This window comes from Parasteatoda tepidariorum, chromosome 2 (genome assembly GCF_043381705.1).
Source record: "Parasteatoda tepidariorum isolate YZ-2023 chromosome 2, CAS_Ptep_4.0, whole genome shotgun sequence".
NCBI lineage: Eukaryota > Metazoa > Arthropoda > Arachnida > Araneae > Theridiidae > Parasteatoda > Parasteatoda tepidariorum.
This window is the reverse complement of record NC_092205.1, coordinates 42747248-42768787: the sequence shown is the minus strand read 5'-3', so window position 1 is coordinate 42768787 and position 21540 is coordinate 42747248. Positions and strand designations below refer to the sequence as shown.

At 27.4% G+C, this 21540-nt stretch overlaps 1 protein-coding gene and 1 long non-coding RNA gene across 2 annotated transcripts in view; one reads left to right on the top strand and one right to left on the bottom strand.

The window, feature by feature from the left end:
* Positions 1-21540, top strand: part of LOC122270418 (uncharacterized) — a 45803-nt gene that overhangs the window by 5603 nt on the left and 18660 nt on the right. The window lies entirely within an intron of this gene.
* LOC139425084 (class E basic helix-loop-helix protein 22-like) lies at positions 3195-6023 on the bottom strand. Its single transcript, XM_071178129.1, has 2 exons — positions 5782-6023; positions 3195-3890 (listed from the first exon to the last, which is right to left on the bottom strand). The coding sequence occupies exon 2, from the start codon at positions 3882-3884 to the stop codon at positions 3354-3356; it is 531 nt and encodes a 176-aa protein (XP_071034230.1). The 5' UTR covers positions 3885-3890; positions 5782-6023; the 3' UTR covers positions 3195-3353.

Sequence of the window (21540 nt, the reverse complement as noted above, 5' to 3'; positions counted from 1 at the left end):
TATCTTACGCTGCAACCATCAGTGATCACTTTCTTTTAACCTTTTCACGTGGGCGCAAAAATAAGAAATGGAGATCTTCTGGTGGGCTCTTTTTGAGACTGGGGGATGAATTCAAGAAAGGGAACCGCTAATCCCTAAAACAAGTCAAATGATGGGTGTTAAACATCCCCGAGAGTTTTATTCCCCCTCTGTTATTCTAAACACCATTTGCTGTCTTTTACACCACCCCGGTTAGGGTAATAGAAATACCACTGGTGGAGAATTCCCTTTTTTTGTCAACTAAAAAAGCGCGGGAAAACTTCTTTGGTGGTTTTATACAATTCAGCGTAAAAAACTACATTCCAAATGTCACATGTTGACTATTTATAGTGTTTTCCAAACAGTCAGAATCAGTGTGGTGTGTCACAATTTTCTCATTTTATTGTTTTAAATTCTAAAAACAAATAAACCTAATCACAGTTTTAGAAAACTTTTCATTATGCTAGCTATAAAAAAATTATGCACGCATATATATATATATATATCTGTGTGTGTGCGTTGAAGCATCTTATAAGCAAAGAAGATAAATTTCTCTCCTAAATCTTGAGTGATTGACCTGTTAATTTAATTATTTAGTTTGACCCTGTTTCAGATTTGTAGAAGATCATAAGTATAAATCAACAGTGAACGTTGTAGTCTCTTTTTAACTGATTTTAGTAATAAAACAAGATTGTTTATAAAAGCATCACTCGTTGATTTTTTTCAACCGAGTTTTCACTTATGTATTTTTTAGACATTTAAAGATACGATCGAAGTAGCTGATGCAGAGCAGGGCTTAGGATATCCTGTTTATTTGGTGTTGATGATAGGCTGTGTACATTTGTTAGCGTCCTTGAATTGTTTGAGTGCAATTTTTTTTCTAAGTTTTCAGTTTGCTCATAGGGTTATAGTTTTCATAGCTGAATATATTTTCTAAGCAAGTTGTTCTCAAATGTTTTCGGCTATGGAACCCATAATGATCTACCTTCTTCCCGTGGAAAAACGACTTCGTAAACAATAAAGTATATAAAAACAATTGTGAGCGTATTAACCATTAAAAAACTACTTAATTTCAGAAAATATTTTTATAACAGTACAGCTATTTTTTCAGAGTATTGTTCATTAGTCTTAAATTAGGCTTTATATCCCACAATTGAATTCACACTCATGGAACTGTATCTTATTCAGTTTTAACTTTGTTTTTGGTGCAAATATATTAATCTAAAAAGGAAATAAATGAACGAAATTGCGGTTTTCATTGAAATGAAATCTAAAAGAAATGCTATGAATGTTGAAATGGTTACCAGAAAAGCATTAACCTTTATTAACAAATTTAGTTATGTTAGTTTGATTTTCAAAGAGTGATGGCAAATACTAATGCAATTTTTCATAAATGTAGGTCTATTTCATAATTTATTCAAGATATTGTTTATAGAAAAATAAGAATTTTTCAAAAAAAAATTCTATTTTTTTGTTCTTGGCATTTTACTTTAATTTCATACAGAATATAAATGAATAATAAATTATTAATTCGATCTAATTGTAAATACGGATTACAAAAATCATTACTGTGAGGTAAAAACTAGTTCTTACTCCCGGAACACCCTTTACCCTTTCACGGAACTCCATTTGCGAACCGCTGTTCTGAACAATTTTCATAAATTCAAATTATATATTTATAATATATAATTAGAGTTTATGAAAATTATATATTTCATATATATCATATTATATAATTATGTATATCAGATTATATATTGCATAAATTAAATTGTATATATCTATATAATGAATTTTTAGAGTTAGTTAGGAATTCATTTTTCAGAGAAAAACTCAACTATAAATATTTCTATATACATATTTAGGAATACATATTTCTATATACATATTTCTCCCAGTTTTGCAGTTCAAAAACCATGCAAGTTTTACGACAGATAAGTATTCCAATAATTTGTTAAAAATGTTTTTTTAGGCTAATTTAGAGCGTTTGAATAGTAAGAAATTTCTGAAATGAGGTTTTTGATATTGATTTGTTGAAAATAATATAGAAATGTATCATTCTTTAAAAATTGACAGTATGACGAAAAAATTTCTTTACAATTTTTATTTCATAAATATTGTTTGGTTTCATAAAAAATATTTTTTTTGACAAAAAAACAAAAAAACAAAAGAAAACTATTTCTGTTTTAATTTATTTATTTTTTTCAACTAACCCAGCCTGCCCTAACGTCAGGATTTAGTCTTTATACCCTTCGAATTATGTGGAAAGAATTTAAAGTTTTGTTGGGAAACATCTCTATACATTATTAAATTTTTTTCCTTAAGCTTATTTTCTTAGTGTGCAAAATTAATTTATTATCAGCAAAATACATCAATCATTGCGTTAAAAATAATCAATTTTTTAATAATTTATCATTTGCAATTAAATGCATTAATTAATGCGTTAATAACTGAGGGATATAAATTTAGTCATTCCGTTTTGTTTCCTTCCTTTTAAATGATACAAAATTTTAATTTTTCTGAAGATTTTCTTGTATTTTAGTGCTGTTATCTACAAAGTACGCATATAAATAAAATTGTTTTCACCATCTGTGGCATTATCTGTTGAAAAATTATTTTTATTATATCTTTTCTGTTTGGACCTTGACTTAGATAAGCAATGAATTCATGCAAGGTGGTGAAAGCAGAGGGGAGGGGTGTATTTATTTTTAATTTTTCGCATTTGAAGAAGTTTTTTTCCCCAAAGTGCATTAAAATAAAAATAAAAAATGAATTAACTTTGTTTTCCTTCTGAAAGGCATAGACTTGATTGTAGATCTAATTAGAAATAGATCTACAATTTACATATTTTTTTTAAAATTCTGTTTTGAAAACAAATACTTAAAAAAATGGTTTAAGTAATGGCTGTGTTATATATTTTAACACAAAGTTTGTTATTAAGCATTTATGTTATTATATTATGTTCCACATTAAAAGCAATATTGTTTATTATAAAACTTCTTTAATTTAACCAAAATTTTATTGATAAACTATTATTTGCTTTTCAATTTGCCTGAATTTTTTTCTTCAAAAATATACAATAAAAAAACAAATTCTAATGAAATACATCATTCATATTATAAACAAGTTTATTCAAAATAATATACAATTATCATAAATAATTCGAAATACACGTATTTACTTTTAGGAATTGGTCTAAGAATATATAATACATAAATGGCAAGAAGAAATGGATGAAATTATGAGTGATTTATATCAGTTGATGAAAAATGCTAAATGTGATAAGTTTGTACTACTAATGTCTGATTTTTTTAAACTTAAAAGGGTACAAAAAGTCAGTCTCCCATGTTTCCCATCATAGGTCTGCCTTTTCCGTTATTATTCCATCCCGATCCCATCATGCCACCGCTTTCCATTGAGTTCCATCCAGAGCCTCCCATTCCACCAGAGTTGTATCCAGATCCCATCATTCCACCAGTATTCCACCCAGATCCCATCATTGCAGAACTCCATCCTGAATCCATACCCATCATCATTCCACCAGATGGCCAACCAGAATTCATCATAGGCCATGCCATCATTCCACCACTCATCATGGCTGATGATGGTACGTGAACGGGCGTGACCATGGTCATGCTGTCACTACCACCACCCTTGAGCATGCTGAAGTTTGGAAGTCCCTGAAGCATTTTAACCACTATTCCAGCTGCCAGTAGCTGCATTACGCCTCCTCCTCCACCACCTCCTCCTTTACCACCCATGATTTTGGGTAATTTTATGATAGTTCCAGCAATAGTAGATGGTATTAATATTCCTACAAATACTATTGATGCAAAGAGGCATATACTTTTGAAGTTGATTATCATTATGATCTGCAATGAAGAAGTAGATAAATGAGAAAAATAATATGAAGGTAGAGTGGCTTGTAAAGAGATAAGAAGCTATTACTTATCAAAATAGACAGTTCCTTGAAATTTTCAACTCATTTTATGTTAAGGAGTCCAAAATTTTTTTAACTTAAAAGAAAAAATAGTAAAAAAAATTGAAAGTTTCTTTTTAAAAGCTGTTCTCAGTTTCGGTTCATTTCCGGTTCATTTTAAGGGTAAAGTTTATAATATTTCCAGTTATATAAAATAATTTTACAATTGTTCACGCCATCATCATATTAAGTTGTTTTTCTTACTTTATAATATTCTCACATTACTTACTTCATTCTGATCTTACATAATGAATACAGATCGCAAAACAATCTTGGTAACTTTTTACCAATCTTAAAATAGAATTCTTTTATTGGTCAAAGACAATAATAGGTTCTTTTTACTCACTGAAAATTATTTTATTTTCCTGCTGTTTACCTTTTTTCAGTGACGATGACTTTGAGGAAATAAATTAAAAATACTAATATACAGTGAGAGGAAATAATTAACATTGATGATCACTATTTCAGTAATTTTATAATCATTATTTTATAACTGAAAAATATCACATTTTTGACACTGATATTTTTCTCCTAGAAATGCACCCAATGAAATGTTTTTCGCCTTTGCAGATCAAGAAAAAAAGCTCATTAGCTCATCATTTTACATATTTAGATCGTGTGCGTTAAATAAAAATGTACTAAGGTTTCTTAAGAATTTCATTTTTTTGAGAGAAAGAGAAAGAAATATCCAATTGTATAAATTACATCATATTATACCAGATGTTGCAAATATATNTGTATATATATATATATCAATCAGTTTATTATTAGAAACTAAAGGCCTTAAATTGTCTTATAAATATTGGAAACATAATAGTTTTATTTAGTTAGAAAGTGAGATGTGAAGTAAAGCTTTGTTTCTTCCCTACTGCTTTTTCTTTTCAATGGTAATGTGATTTTTTTTTTTCAAGCATGAAACGATTTAACTCAACTATGTATACAAATGGCATATAACTAAAGTAAATTAGATTCATTCATTTTTATATTTTTTTCAAATATTTTACCTTAAATTGTCCTTATGAAACTCTAAAATGCATTTTAGAAATTGAAGTGCAAAGTTTTTTTTTATAAAAAAATAGTAAAATTAAAAACTATGCAATATTAAAATTAAATAATTTTTTTTTCAAAGTGTTAAGGTGAAAAAAAGTATAATTCTATTATAATAATATGATAATAATTTAATAATAATTTATTTAACAATTTAGAAGAACTTAAAATGAATTATTTTAAAGCTTAGTATTTTCTCTATTATATCTAAAATTGAAAACATTAACTTATTTAAAGGATATTAATTTTAAAATTTTAAATGAAAGTCTTATAGAAAATTTGGGAACGGTTTCATGCATAATTAATTAATACATCGGCACAAAAAATACATTCTAAAAATAAAATTAACGTATTTCTTAAAAATCTTTAAAAGTATATTCCGGATACCTTGAAACTATAGAACTTTATAGGATTAAAAATATTTGCGTGATACTTTCTCAGGAAAATCAGTTTAATGCTGAACCTTAATATCAGTCGCATGAACCATAATACGTTCCACATTTCTTAAAGATTTAATGAGGTTTTAAACTGAACCACCTTTCAGTTCAAATTGAATCGTGTAATTAAGCTTAGTATGTAGGTACGATAATATGGTATCAAATTTAAACGTTATTATGGTTAAAAATCATACAGAGTTAGTAACAGTGTCCCCAAACTTTATAACAAACATATTTGAAAATAATTTTTTCCTTAAACATTTCCATCACAACGAAAGATAAATAAGAATTTCAGCTTACCACTAACCGGCTAGAATTCCCAAATCAAAGAAAGTAATCGATATCGAATGTTTATATATTCTAACCCCAATCTTTAAATAGATCAATAGAAAGTCAAAAATGTATAAAATCCCACGGAACTGTCCGACTGCGTGATTGTTCCGGTCATGTTTTCTTCCTCAGAGGCATATTAGAAAGGAAAAGTATGTATTAATGTGTGCAGATTCACTTTCTCCGGTATGAAAACAAGAGATTAAGCGTGAATTACAATCACGATGCTTGTCATCTGACCACTCAAGTGAAGAAATATGACATAAGAAGATGATGGATAAGTATTATGGATTAGGAGAAGACATTTTCAGGACTCCTCTGGATTTGTGTACTGTTTCTGTATTTTTTTTTGAGAAATTTTTATTTATTTATATATGTTTGGATGAGTAATTTTCAGATAATAGGAGATATTCATTTTAAGGCTCTGAATCATGATATAAAACAGTACTTTTTGTGAATAATATGCTATTTTTAAGGCTGTTATGAGTTTATAACCGTTATTCACGACTGATACATTAAGTCTATTTTGAGCAAGCGATTTTCGATGATAATTATGAAAATGAAGTTAAATGTCAATACGTATGGAGAAAAAGAATCTGTTAAATTTACCGTACTGCAATGACAATTCTGATAAAAAAGCATGATTCTGGTTAATAAAACGAAAATTTACATTATTTAAAACATTCATTTGGTAATTTTTCTGTTCATATGATGATGGTTTACTGAAAATTCATGTTTTCAAAACTATTGTTCGTATTACTACACATTTAGTAAAAAATACAAAACTGGAAAGTATTAACCAAATGAATGGTTTTTATGCCTTGCTCTTAGGAAGGCATCATGATGAATTAAAAATTTTTCAGTTTTTATCAAATCTTATAACACATTATAAAACCATATTTAATTGTAAATTTTACCAAAATTACCAATTAATTTTACCAAAGCGCTTTGGTAAAAATTATCAAGCTTTTTTGTGTTTCCATAGGGCAGAAGCATGGTAAATCTTAGCATGCTCTGATAGTTTTGATCTTGCTTTTTTTAATCAGCGTGAAGACGTGAAGAAAATCCACTGTTTTTAGAAACTAAAAAGCATTTTGAGATCTGATTTATATTTGTATATGTTTTATGTTTTATCCATATGTTTCCATACATGTGTTTAGTCTTATTAGATACAAATTACAGTAAATAAATGCTGATTCGATATTTATCCTGAATGTAGCTCTTAAGCACTTTATAAAGCATTCAACAAACTTAAATTTATTAATTATTTCATTAACAATGAATTTGGACATATGAATGGAAATGAATTGAGCCTGTTTTCTTTAACATAGAAAAGTTAAAGGTAAAATAGGTTTACGAATCGGAATGTGAGGGCAATAGAAATAGAGGAAGGCCAAAAATGACATGACGGACTGTTGCGAACAATCTTAAAGCAAACGGTAAGATGTGGTTGTATAATTTTGGAATCAAGACAAAAGGGACTTCGTGTCTACTAATTTGAAAAAACAGTTTGCTTGTGAGAGCATGTAATATTATAATTTTAGTTTCATAATAATGACAGCACCCTCATGAAGATAAGTATTGAAAAATAAGAAAAAAAGAATTTACTTATTTTGGAATTGAATTAGGTAAATTTTAATTAAAGGTAACGGGTCTAATTTTTCGCTTTATGTATAAGCTTCCAATCTTCACACGCATCACATCTTTTAAAAGGCATGGAATGACATTTTGTGAAAAATCCTACTATACAATTTATTTTAAAAGACTTTAAATTTAATCATTCCATGTAAATAAAAGATTTATATTTAAAAATTTCTGTCTGTTTAAACTCTTTTCGCATTTATTGAAAGAGTTGATAGTTAGTTCCAAGTCTTCATGAAAAAAAAAACTAAATGAATTCAATCTTAAGAAAGGCACAAGAAAAGTTTTTCTCTCTCCAGATTTTACACATTTTAGAACATTGGTCAAAACAATTGCATTGATATTCATAAAACAATTAAAATGCAGTTTTGTAAGTATCAGGCTTTGTTGACTTATATCAGTTTAATATACGTCACGATTTAAATCAAGTGGTTTATTTTTAAAAAAATCATTGACTTAAGTTAACTTGCTTGACTTATGATATATGATATATTATAAAGATTCTTTTAAGAAAAAATCGATTTAAAAATTTTCTAGCTAGTTCAATATAAGAGTGTTTAAATGTTTCAGTGATTATTATAGTTTTAAAATTTATTATAAATATATTGCTGTGTTTTTAAATTTCAATAAGCAAAACTACATTAAAATAATGAAATAAATTACAGCACATCTGAAATGACATTTTAGCAATTTTATAACTTTTGCGAATGCGAACTAAGAAAAAGGGGAAAATTTAGTATAATAATAAAATATTTGATTTTTTAAGTTTAACAAAAAAAGCAGTAAAATTAATTTTGTGATTTTTTATAGTCTATTTTTTAGTAGTTAATACCGATGCATTTCTATTCCATTTTCGATAAATTTGAATCGTATATTTGCATGCATTAAAATATTCTTAATGGGTCGTAGCACTTTATTAATAGTTAACAATTTTAGCATTTTATGAATCTCTATGATTTCTTTTGAATAATATAACAATTATTAGTATATTTATATCATTTTTAACTTATGGACGTGAAGTATCATTGAAAAAAATCCGATTTAACTCAAACTGGTTTAAATTAATGGAAGAGGACTTCCTTCATTTAAAAAAATGATTGCCCTGGTATGTATAGACTTGTGTATGTGTAAAAAAAGTTTTCACAATGTCGTTTTTTAAGGGGGACGGGACGGAGGGGGTCTCACTCTCTCTCCAAGAAGTCCTTCAATTTATTCTATAAACAGAACGATTACAAATAAATTATGCAACAATGTGATTTACAGAAGACGCACTACTCATTAAGTTTTGTTGCACGTAAGAATTACTTTCTTGTACTTTTACTATGTAATTTTGTTATTAAATTGTAATCTCAAAATAATTTTCATTTTTGCTTAAAACGTTATCATTTAGAAAAATATAAATGAAAATTCTAACATGCTAGAGTAACTAGATCAATAAATGGAATAAAAATGGATGGAACTATGTGGCTGATATTAATACAAGTTACAATCGTGTCCTATTTCCAAAAAGGAAAAACAATAAAGATGCATCCGTTTCGTGATAAACTTCAATTTCCAACGAAAATATTTAGACGCATCAACTTTTGATGTGATGGTCATTGTTAGAAATTTCTCAGAAAAATGGTTAAATAACAATTTATTTAATTGTTATTTTTCCATTATCAAACAAAACAGTCAAATAACCATAAATAAGATGATAATCAAACTGTTAACTGTGAGAAAAACCGTTTATTATCTGCTTTCACTTAATACGGTTAAACAACCAGAAATTTATCGCTCCAACTAAGCCCATCTAAAGAAGTCACTTATTTCCTTACAACTGCGTATACATTTCAGTCAAGAGGGCTAATCTTTCAGTCTCATGATCGACAGAACTGGGGTCCGAGTCCCAGTGTTGACACTACAATATTTCTTCCATTCCCTTCGAAATATGAAGAGTTTCCAGTGTCCTGTACTCTCCAATGCCCATTGCTTAACTAAAAGAATAGCTCTTATGACCGGTTAAATTTCGTTTTTTTAATTTTTTTACGGTTTTGAAGCCATGCTAGTCGTAAATGGTAAAAAACCTTGTATAGTTTTATATTCATGGTTTTATAGCCATACTAGTTGCAAACGGTTCCAAAACCATAAAGGTTAAAAAAGTGTTCTTTACCGTAAACTTTACTGTTAATCGGATGAACAGACTGCTGTCTGTAATTTTACCACAATTTTAGAACAGAAATTCTATCAGTGCATGTTTTTCCTTTTAGGTCTGTCAAAAATCAAAATCAAAAATAAATATTTCCTTTTTTCGTCTACAGGAAAAAGGTATGCTTTAAAATTCCTATTTCATTTTATTACTTTCTTCCTTACATTGTCACTTTCTAAGTGAAATGCAATGAGAAAATTATGATAAGTAAAGTGAAGTTCATCTCTATAGGAATTTACTTTTAAAGAAGGTAAGTTTCAAGGATTTTCGCACATGCTCTGAGGAAAAAACTATGGTTAAAACTATCGGAATATGATAAAATCAACCGTGTTTCTGGTTATATGGAAACACAAAAAAGCTCAGAAATTTTTACCGAAGCACTTTGTTAAGGTTTTTTGGAAAAAAATAACAATAAATATGGTTTTATAATGTATGATAAAATTTAGGAAGTGCAATAAAGTTTGATAATTTTATCGTGATACCTTAGATCAGAGAATAAAAACCATTTATTCAATGCAAATTTAATTTTCAGTTTTGTATTTTTTACTAAATGTGAGATAATAAGAATTATAATTTTGAAAACTAGACTTTCTCCGGTAAACGGCTACCATATAAACGTAAGAATTATCAAATGAATGGTTTAATAACAGTATATTTTGGTTAGTTCGGTAATTTTACCAGAATTTTTTTCTCCGTGCAATTTTAAATGTATCAAATCGCTTTTTACGTCATGATTTGTAATGCTTATTTCACGCATACATTAGTAAGTAAGCTCACTAGATAAATGTATAATACGAAGGGGAATCATAAAAACTATTTTTCAATTTCGTTTTTATTGCTGCTTTTTATGATATATTTTTTTTATATATTGGGTCCCACATATTGAAGAGATCCATAATATGAATAATATATGAACCTTTTGCTAACGGCTGGTACAACTGATGGTCCAAAATAGCAGTTGCTATTATGTGCCGTGGGCAAAGGGTTAAAATTAACCAGTATTTTAGTATTCTTGATGATGGGCTGTACCCATTAAGTCAATTGTTTTTTGATAAATCTTCTGTTGATACTCCATTTTGATACATTTTGACTTTGGTACTCTATTTGAAGTTTTGTATCAAGCTAATGTTGGGTTAGTTTCTTAACACATAAATATATTTTGGCAGTTTTTTAGATTTCGTGATTAAATGTAAGATAAGTCATCAAACTATTTTAAAATATGCTTTCTCTGTTCAGAATTTATTTAAATTGTTTAATTAATTTATTAGATTTCTTTACTTTTAATAATCTTTCTAAAAAGATATATTTTTTCTTTTTGGTTTTAGTGATTTATTTTAAAAATGAATTTGTGTCTCCAAGGAAAGATAAGTTTTTCTTGCAGTGATATAAGAGTTTAAAAATAAAGGGAAAAGATTGTTTGTCTGAAAATTTTGTTCGATAATTTGTTTTTGAGGTTTGGGGGAATAATTCGTTGAATTATTGTTTGTCATTGGAAGTTATATTTATTTTTAATTCATAATAGAAGTAAAATGTGGTGAAGTATAATAAGAAAAATAAAACTATAATTAAATTTAAAGAAAAAAAATTATTTTTATTAATTTATTGATAAACTTAGAAAAATATGTGGAAATACAGACAATTAACAGGCATAAGAATAAAAAAAATGCATACAAACAGCATTTGATAAAACAATTTTCCATTACAATAATTGTGATAATACAAAATGCAATATAGTAAAAATACGTGCTACAGAGGACAAATGACAGAGGACAAATACAGAGGACTTTACAGATGATTAAAACAAGCATGAACATTTCATATCAAGGTTTGTCTTATTTGAAACCATAAAATATACCATTAACATAAAATGCAAAAGTATTTTTTAAATTGTTTCGATTAAAAATTTTTGCTCTTGTTTGCTCAATTATAAGACGTTTGCATCAAGGAATCAAAGGGAAATGTTCCAATTTTATGAATCTTTTAATCAGTCAATAACGTTTCATTTATTATACCTAAGTAAAAGTAAATTATAATAAAAAAAATAAAAAAAATCAGCATGAAACTCGTAAATTTTTTAAACACTTTATATTTATGTTGGACGCGGGTATATTTCTTTTAAATAAAAATAATGGTTTTGTTAGTTTATTTTTTATAAGAACAATTGAAGTAAATTTTTATCTGTTATTTTCATTTGTTAGTTTTCTTTTACAAAAAATGCGAAATTTTGAGTCAAATGTCCATGGGCTATTGGAGTACTTTTTAAAAGTTTTGTTCTGAAAGTCTCTCTGTGGGAAATTTGGAAATCATTAAGGATCTTTGAAAGAAATCTGTTTCTTTTGATTTGATTTAAAAGAAATTAATATTTTTTNGCTAAAAAATGCGAAATTTTGAGTCAAATGTTCATGGGCTATTGGAGTACTTTTTAAAAGTTTTGTTCTGAAAGTCTCTCTGTGGGAAATTTGGAAATCATTAAGGATCTTTGAAAGAAATCTGTTTCTTTTGATTTGATTTAAAAGAAATTAATATTTTTTTCTACTGGATTTTCTCGATTGTTCTTAAGGATTTAAGCCAGAAAGATACTTTTTTTTAATAGGTTTTAAAGTTATCATAAAAACTTTTCTTTTGCCGCACGTTATACAAGGACAAATTCAATTTCAAATACACATAAAATTTTTATTCTAATTTAAAAATAACTTAAGCTTCTGTAAAACTTTAGCATACTTCAAATTTTTAATCATTAAATCAAAAATATTTACAGTTATGAAATAAATATGAAATATTATATATGACGCTAAAAAAGGATTCCTTTTTGTGATTTTTTTAAATACATCGAGGATCTGAATATTTTATCTTCATATCTTAAATGGATTTTTACTAGAAATTGTGTGCTTTTCATAGAGTTATGATTTGGATCTTTTATTCAATTGCACTGTCTTAAACAGACCAGCTTAAAAAACTAAAATCTTATCATGACTTAACCTAATTATTTCAAAATTTTTTATCATTTATTGCCCCAAATGTATTATTTGTATTGTATTTTACAGTGATATAATTAGTGAAAGAAAAACTGAAACCTTTTTCACACACAGCGTGAAATAGATGTTCACATTACACAATTTTATAGTTACATTAGGATTCCATCATGGATAAAAATATCATTTAATCCCATCATGGATAGGATTAAAATGGTTACAAAAATGAAACATCTAATACTTTCTAACATACATTTCGAATTGTATAAGTGATCATCATAATAAGATTCTATCCTGTTTCCATCATGGATACTGAATTTAGAATTACAGCTTTTATAATACAGAGCCTTTTAGAGATGTTCAAATTACACAAGATTATAGTTACAACTAGATAAAAAGGGTGACAAAAATAAAATCACAAAAAATTGTGAAAGTGTTTAAAACGATATTAGTCCATCATCATAGGATTCCATCCTGTTTCCATCATGGATACTGAATTTAGAATTACAGCTTTTATAACACAGATCGTTAGAGAGATGTTCAAATTACACAAGATTATAGTTACAGCTGGATGAAAATGGTAACAAAAATGAAATCACAAAAAATTGTGAAAGTGTTTAAAACGATATTAGTCCATCATCATAGGATTCCATCCTGTTTCCATCATGGATATTGAATTTAGAATTACAGCTTTTGTAACACAGAGCGTTAGAGAGATGTTCAAATTACACAAAATTATAGTTACAACTGGATGAAAATGGTGACAAAAATGAAATCACAAAAATTTGTGAACGTGTTTAAAACTGTATTAGTCCATCATCATAGGATTCCATCCATTTCCCATCATAGATCCTGAATTAAGAATTACTGGTATAGGGATGATTTTTGTTACTTTATTCCCTCCTTTTCCCATAGACATCTTTGGAGCTTTCATATCTTGTAATAATCTGGCGATCAAACCAACAGCCAGTAGTTGCATGACACCTGCACTGCCTCCACCTCCCCCACCTCCTCCCATTCCTCCACCACCCATCATACTCTTTATACTGAGCATTCTACCTTCGGTCAAATTCTGATGCAAATCAGGAACTAATAGACATCCTAGAATCGGCAGAAAATATTTAAACCAAGTGTTCCACGCAGCCATTTTGCTCTTATCTGAAAATAGAATATTCTTTAATGAAAACATATAATACTTTTTTTCAAGTATTTTTATTGTTATTTTGCTTTAAACGTAATTTTAATGAACATGATGCTATGAAACAACCACCCTTATTATGGAATTTGAATTCATATCATGAAGGAAGAACAATGCTGAAAATTGGTGGTTAAAAATTAATAATTTAGGCAAACGATATTGGAATCAAACAAATCAGAACTAAGGAAGGTGGTGCGGAAGATAGATAAAATCAGTTTCATTTCCTCATAGCTTGGTGCTTCTACTAGTAACCATTCAACTCCTTTATGTCTCCTCTGTCATTATTAGTATAGTCTTCCTGAGTAGTAGTTCTTTAGATTTCGATAACATTTGTTTTTTTTCTTTCTTACCATTTGCGACTCTTAATGTGTGTAGTTTTTTAAATTTATTTTTGGCAAGGATTCTAAGATTCTAAATACATATTAAGGATTGTCAGTACGGAGCACCATGTATAGGCTTTTAATGTACAGATTAAAAATTTGCGAAGAAATTGACAGTGGATAAGGAAAGGAAAAAAATGGTACTTTAATATGGTTTTAAGCAGTCCCTATAGAATAATTAAGAAATCAATCGAAAATTTGTTTCGACACTTAGACGTTATTATTAATTTTTGCGTATCTGTTCATTTATTTATTTTCGTCGGTTCTATAAATACTATTTGTATTATAAACCGCTATAAGAAAATAAATAAGCATGTATCGAAAAGCAATTTTAAAGTAGTAAGAAGCGCCCACGGGCGATATAGGTTTTTTTAAAAAAGGAAAAAATCGACCCACGTTGTTAGATGTCTGGCATTAAATAAACATGCTACAAAAACCACTCTAGGACAAATTAGAAAACGCAAAAGTTTCACATCTCTATTAGGATGTACCAAAATGTTTTAGTTTATCAAAATGTATTCAAATGTCTTTCAAAATTGGATTTTTTGAGCTTTTCAGCCAATCTTAAAATTTGATCTTTCTTTTACAATTTGAAAAATAAAGCTGACTTGAATTTTTTTCAAAAATAGTTGTAAATGTAAAATTTAGTTCTCGAAAACTTATTTTTAAAAAAATTAATTTTATAGTTTAATGATGTTGAGTTTTATTGCGTCAATTTGATTAAAAGTTTCTTTAATATATTTATCAAGAAAAATATAAAAGCATATTAAAGTAATTCAGAAAAGTAAAAACTAATAATAATGATTAAAAATACTACAATAAAATAATAATAATAAAATAGTAATAATAAAATATTAATAATAAAAAAAAATAATTTAGCAGTTTTCCTGATCAAAGTGACCATTGATTTGGTCACTGCCCTGACTGCTATATTTTTACTATCCCGACTTAAAATGTAGTAAATATGAAATATTCTAGAAAAAAAGTAGAACTGTAAGTTAAATCGATTAGTTCTTAAGTCGATTAGTTTTTAAGTCGATTAGTTTTTAAAACAAGATCTTTTGTGATAGCATAGAAAAAAATAATTAATATGTACTGAATAATTATTTTCGATTCATTTCTGATTAATACCATTTATGGAAGCAAAATTTCAAATTTTGATATAAATAGTGATTAATGGCTAGTTAATGGTTAAAAAAATGTAAAGGATTGAATAAGTTCATGCTATGTTTGGGTTAGTAGTTATCATAGTAAGTAATAGTTATTTCGTCAAAATAATTGGCTCAAAATAAAAAAAATAAAAAAAAAGAAACAGTGGTCCAGACTTAAAGTTTCATTTCTTGATATGTTCTTATTTTTTAATTTTCATTATTAAATTACTTAATTCATTATTACTTTATAATTTATTACATATATATTTATCATTACATATATATTTATCATTACATTTATGTTTAAATTATACTAAAAGAGCAAATAAAAAGATCACTTGGTATATTTTATACAATTGAACTAACACGAAATATTTTGAATTACCAAATTTAAATTTTATTTCTTGATATTATGTCATCTGCTGAATGAAAACTCATATTGACGTATGCTTAACATACATTAAAAATAACAATGAAAATATTGCTTAGTCAAGTAATTAACACTAGATTGCCTAAGGAGGTCATTTTGACTACTTTCAATTTCAATTGGAAAAACAATGATGTATATAATGACACAATTTCTTAGAATTTTGTGACTTTTTGTACAACATATAATTTTTTTTATTGTTAACATTTACTAATAACTTATTATATAACTGTAAATGATATAAAAATGTTAAAAATTAATTTAAACAAATTTATTTAAGCATTCACAATCCAGTCATTTCGACTGCTTTTGGGCAATATAGGTATATACTAATTTTCCGTCTTTCTTGTGTTAAGAGCAATTTCTTTCAGCATAAGATTTTTGAAATTTTAATAAAAAAATAAATAGATAAAATAGATAACAAATGTTTTTGGGGTAATGTCAAGCTAGTAATGAAAAATTCACTAATCAAAACATCAGTTAAAGGAAAGCAAGCTATAAATATTTAGAGTTTCTATTTTAAAGTTTTATTAAATTTATACTAGAGTTAAAAAATCTTACCGTTATCTTTCAGGGCCTGTTATAAAATCAACCCTTGTTTATCACTGTTTATATAGAAGATAAAATCTATAAATATACTTACCGTGATATATCTATAATACCAAGAGTTTACTTTCGATTATTTTCTGTAACCTATTGTTTCTTTGTGTCACCATAACCCTATTTTTTATTTATTTAAGGAATTAAGCTTGTTCAATCCCTGTTTCTTTAAATAAAAGTGAGAACTATATTTTTTAAGCTAATGCCAAAATTGGGGTATTTATAGAATATAGAATGTAAACACCAAAAGATATGCTGAAGAAAAAAAAATAAGTCAAAAATATAGTACATGATTTTAGTATTCATCAAACAAGAAATTATCAAAAAAATTTTTTTTTATAACATAATACTATTTTTAAAAATAAATGTCATCCGACATCAGATAACATTCACAAAATGATTATGAATCTTTCATACGTTTTGTGGAAAGTTGAAAGTAATGATTGTTGTTTACAATTATTTATTTCTGCAACTAGTATATAACATATAACTTGTTTATAAGAAACATTTATTTTTTTAAATATTTGAATGGATTTAAGATTTAATTAATGGTATGTTTCTTCTTTTATTTAACAAAATAAAAACGAAAGTTATGATAAGCGTTTTGCAGCTAAAGTAACTTAAATTCTTAAACAAATGAGGGAGATAAATAAATGTTTTTATGTTTTAGTTTTAAAGTAATTTTGAAAGCAATAATTAATTTAGTAATAATCAAATATAAATCATTGATTGGGTTAGACATGTACATGTATGATAATGATTTACAAGCTATAAAAGTATTTTCCTGATAATAAATTACTTCGAAGTAAAAAAAGAACAGAACAGTAAAAGTATTTAGAAAAACCTGAATTATTCCAGAAAACCTAACAATTTCTCGATTTCTTAATAATAATTTTTTTTGTTGGTAAATATGGTATCGTGGTCTATTGAATTGAAGCTCGGTATCTTAAAATCTTTTTTTTTGTGGTCCTTTTTTTCTCATATCTTAATTTACTCTTGTACAATGGTTATTTTATTACTCGATTATTTTATTATACGATTGAAATTTTTTCAAACATGAAACTTTGGACACTTTAGCTTCATACATTTATTTATTTTAAGCACTTGCTTTGGTGTTTTAAATCGACATTGTAAGTTGCATATTATTTGCTACGAGGAATCGCTTACGGATCGGTACGATGAATCTTTATAGTATGACTACAAAACTATCTATAGCAAACTACACGGAAATTCTGGTAAAATTATTTTGATGTATGGTAATTACATTTCCGATAAAAAAAAAAGCATAGTTCTGGTAACAAAAATCAAAAAATATCGTTTTTTGAACCATTCATTTGGTAATTTTTCTGTTCATATTGTAACCGGACGTTCTGTTTTTTAAATTTATAATTCTTATTACCACGCATTTAGTAAGAAATGCAAAACCGAAAACTAAATTTAACCTAACAAATGGTTAAACGCTATGCTCTAAGGTAGCTATACCATGGTCTAATAAAATTACCTATATGCTATTAACATATAACATGCATTTAATGCATGATAAAATTGCCAACTCTTTGTAATTTTATGATGCATTATTTTTTTAAATTTTATCACATATTCTAAAACCATCTTTTAATATTAATTTTACCAAAATTATAACCAAAGTAAAATATATTATTAAACTATATTTTATTGACAACTTAATCAAAATTCTTACAAAAGCTCTTCGGTAAAAATTACCGAGTTTTTTGGTGTTTTCATAGAGCTAGAAACACCATAAATTTTACTATTTTTGATAGTTTTAACCATACTTTTTTCTCTGGTTCAAGAAAGGAAACATGTTCTGAGTTTTTAACATTACAAACGCTTACCAATTCGTCAAAAGAAAAAAAGCTGTTAGTTTATGTTTTACGGTTGTGGTTACAATACTGTTATGGTACGAGGATGGCAATAAACTTAAGCTTTCCAGGTAACGCAATTGTGAATGCTATTATTTATTATTTGGTGAAAGACCTCATAAGACCAAACTTATCTTGATCCAAAATAATGCCCATTGAACATGGCCTCATACTCTTTTGGGTTCCATGACAATAGTTTGACACCACAGTCATGGTACGGTATCTCCCAAACCTGGCTTTTGCTATGTCCGAAACTACGAAAAAATCTCTTGCTTAAAAAAAACTGTAATTCATTTTGTTTCATAGCCAGCGTTGAACAGCCGACGCTTACTGAGTTTACGTCTATAAATGTGTTCAACTCCGTAGATTTGTAATTTTGAATCCAATCTAAAGAACAAGGGAGCTACTGGAGCAAGCATTGAGATAACTAGAATTAACGAAGGACTTTTTGATGGAACTAATCCGTATTTGTGTTACAAGGAGAGGACAAGCATGAAAACCTCCCATGGTTTGCTCGACGTTAAGAGGATTCTAACCAGTGATCCATCAATATTTATAGGATATTTTATTTCTGCACTGAGTTGTGACCCGGTCGTTGTTATGACCCGGGAGCAGAGTTCGTATCAACCAGGTACCGCTAGGATGCAAACGTTGGTCGCTTTATTGGGAGGCAAATGCTCTATCTCCTGTGCCTATTCGGCTCAAATCCATATATTTTCAGGCAGGCTGATTTTGGTGTTTTACTGGCTGTTTCAATTGCTATGAAGTTCGAGTCAAGAAACTTTTTAACCTAATAAAGACATAGCAGGATGAGTAGGTGTTCATAAGAATCAGTCACACATTTTTGAAGCATAATGAGTATGTAGTTGGCACCCTTCTTTTTCAAGATGTTGCCATCTTGAAAAATTAGGTTGTTAACAGCATATTCTTCATGAAGATGTTATCTGATTAACATATTCATTCATGTTAGTGGTCACCTCTGTGAGCAAGTTACGATTCTGAATAAGGAAAAATATCTCCAAAAACATCACAGAAGCATCTCCATTCATGATTTCTCTAAAAGTGAAAATTTTTTTGTCCTTTGAGCTTAACTAATTAAAAGGAAAAATTTCTATTTTTTAAAGTTCAAAATAAAAAAATTCACAATTCGGTAAAACTAGCAAAAAATTACTACTTGAGTTTAAATAATTAAGTAATTAACGAAAAAAATAGTATTACACAGTCACAACAAATATAAATAATAGGATATGTTTCAATTTTTTTTTTGTAGATGGTACCTCCACAAATTATTAAATATATTACATTACATTTCTCTTGCATTACAGCCAACTTCAAAATATTCTGACTTTTTTGTTAAAATATTTAGCGTTTCTTTTCATTAAAAAATATAAGCCAGTTTATTAAACTGAGTTGTAACCAAACTCTGTTACCAAACATGGTTAAACTGAGTTTTACCATGCTTGGTAACAGAGACCTTGATAGATTGGATTTCTCAAATCATGTTGCTGACTAGAGTTCATTTACTTCACTTATTTATCACATATTTTAAAAAAATTCCAAAGAGTATTGTTTTCTATACATAGAAAGTATTGGAAGGTTTATGAGAAACTTAAAACTGATGTTTTTCCGTGTTTGCAAAACATACCCTAAAACAAAAGCTTGTAAAGAATAGTGTAGTGGCCCATTGTATTCTAAGAAATTTGAATCCCTTTGTTTAATATTACTTTCAATTTTCTTTCTAAAATTTTATTCTTTCATATAAAATAGAAAATTTCTAACAATGCATTTTATAAATAGTTGCATAGTAATATGAAAACTATTTAAACTCATTTTCTGTTTTTCGATATAGGATGTATGTAAAATTTAGCTCGTTTGAATTTTTGAAGGAACATGACAAATATAAAACCTGAATAATGTAGATTACAGCGAGGCTAAGAATAATATATATTATTGAAATGGTTTTGTATACTCCTTTGTTGTTCAGTGTTTAATACATTGTCTAAAGAAAGATTTTTCTTTTTCTAAAAAAATAAATGCATGTTGCATAGAATTTTTGTTTGAAAGAGAAGTAAATATGTAAATTTTTGTTTTCTGGTTTTTTATCAAGCAAAATTTGCTTTTAAATGAAGGAAATTAAATGAAATTGTTTTCCGTTTTTTGAGAGCAAATATTTCACTTAACATTTCAAGATATATATTAGGTTTTGAATTTAAAGTTTACATGCAAAATTTAGTATATTTTAATTCTTGAAAAATCTCCTTCGTAACTAAATAAAGAGAACAAAGTGCAATAATAGAGCTACAACTATGCATCCGCTCATCATTGTATTAAGTCGTGAGACGATTCTGCTACGACATTCATCAGATTCTTGTGATAATTTATGCACTAGTTTATTACTTAATATTAAATAGTTCATAACCAAGATTTTTCCATCCACTGTTATAATATGCCATTAAATTCCTATTATTACAGCTACACGTAAAAAAAAATTCCGGCAAAATTACCGTACTTTATGATAATGGTATTTCTGGTAAAAAAAAATGTACGATATTTAGGCCATTCATTTGGTAATTTTTCCGCTCATATAGTAACGGTTTATGGGAATTCTGGTTAGCAAAATTATAGTTCTTATTACCATACATTTAGTAAAAAATACAAAACTAAAAAGAGGAATAAATGGTTTTTGATTCATTGCTCCAAGGAATTGTGATAAAATTGCCAAATTTTGTCGTATTTAGCAAATTTCATTGCATATTATAAAAATATATTTTATTGAGAATTTTACCAAAATTCTTACAAAAGCTCTTCGTTAAAAATTAGCCAGGCTCTTGGTGTGGCTATAGAGCCAGAAACATGGTAAATTGTTACCTATTTCAGTAGTTTTGACCATATTTTTTTTCTAAGGTCATGCAAGGGAAATATTGCAATACTAGATTTATAGTTGTGGACAGCTGTTTGATAATAATCTCGTTGTTCATTATATTAACTGAAATACTTTTAATGATGGAATGTATAATTACTTAGTTTAAAACAATTATCGCAGTCATCGATCAACTGTGTAATTGGACCTGTTACAAGAGGCCAATATAATGGAAAAATAGATTAAAGACTATGAATTTGTATATTTTTGTGCTTTTAGCAAAATTGATGGTTCAATATTTAATCGTATTATTGGTATTTTTAGCCTTATTTTCCTAAAAATTTGTACTGCTATTTTAATAAGATGTTTAGTTGATTCCATTGTGCGTCTTTGAATAAAACACAGTAATATGTAATATGAGATAGAATTTTA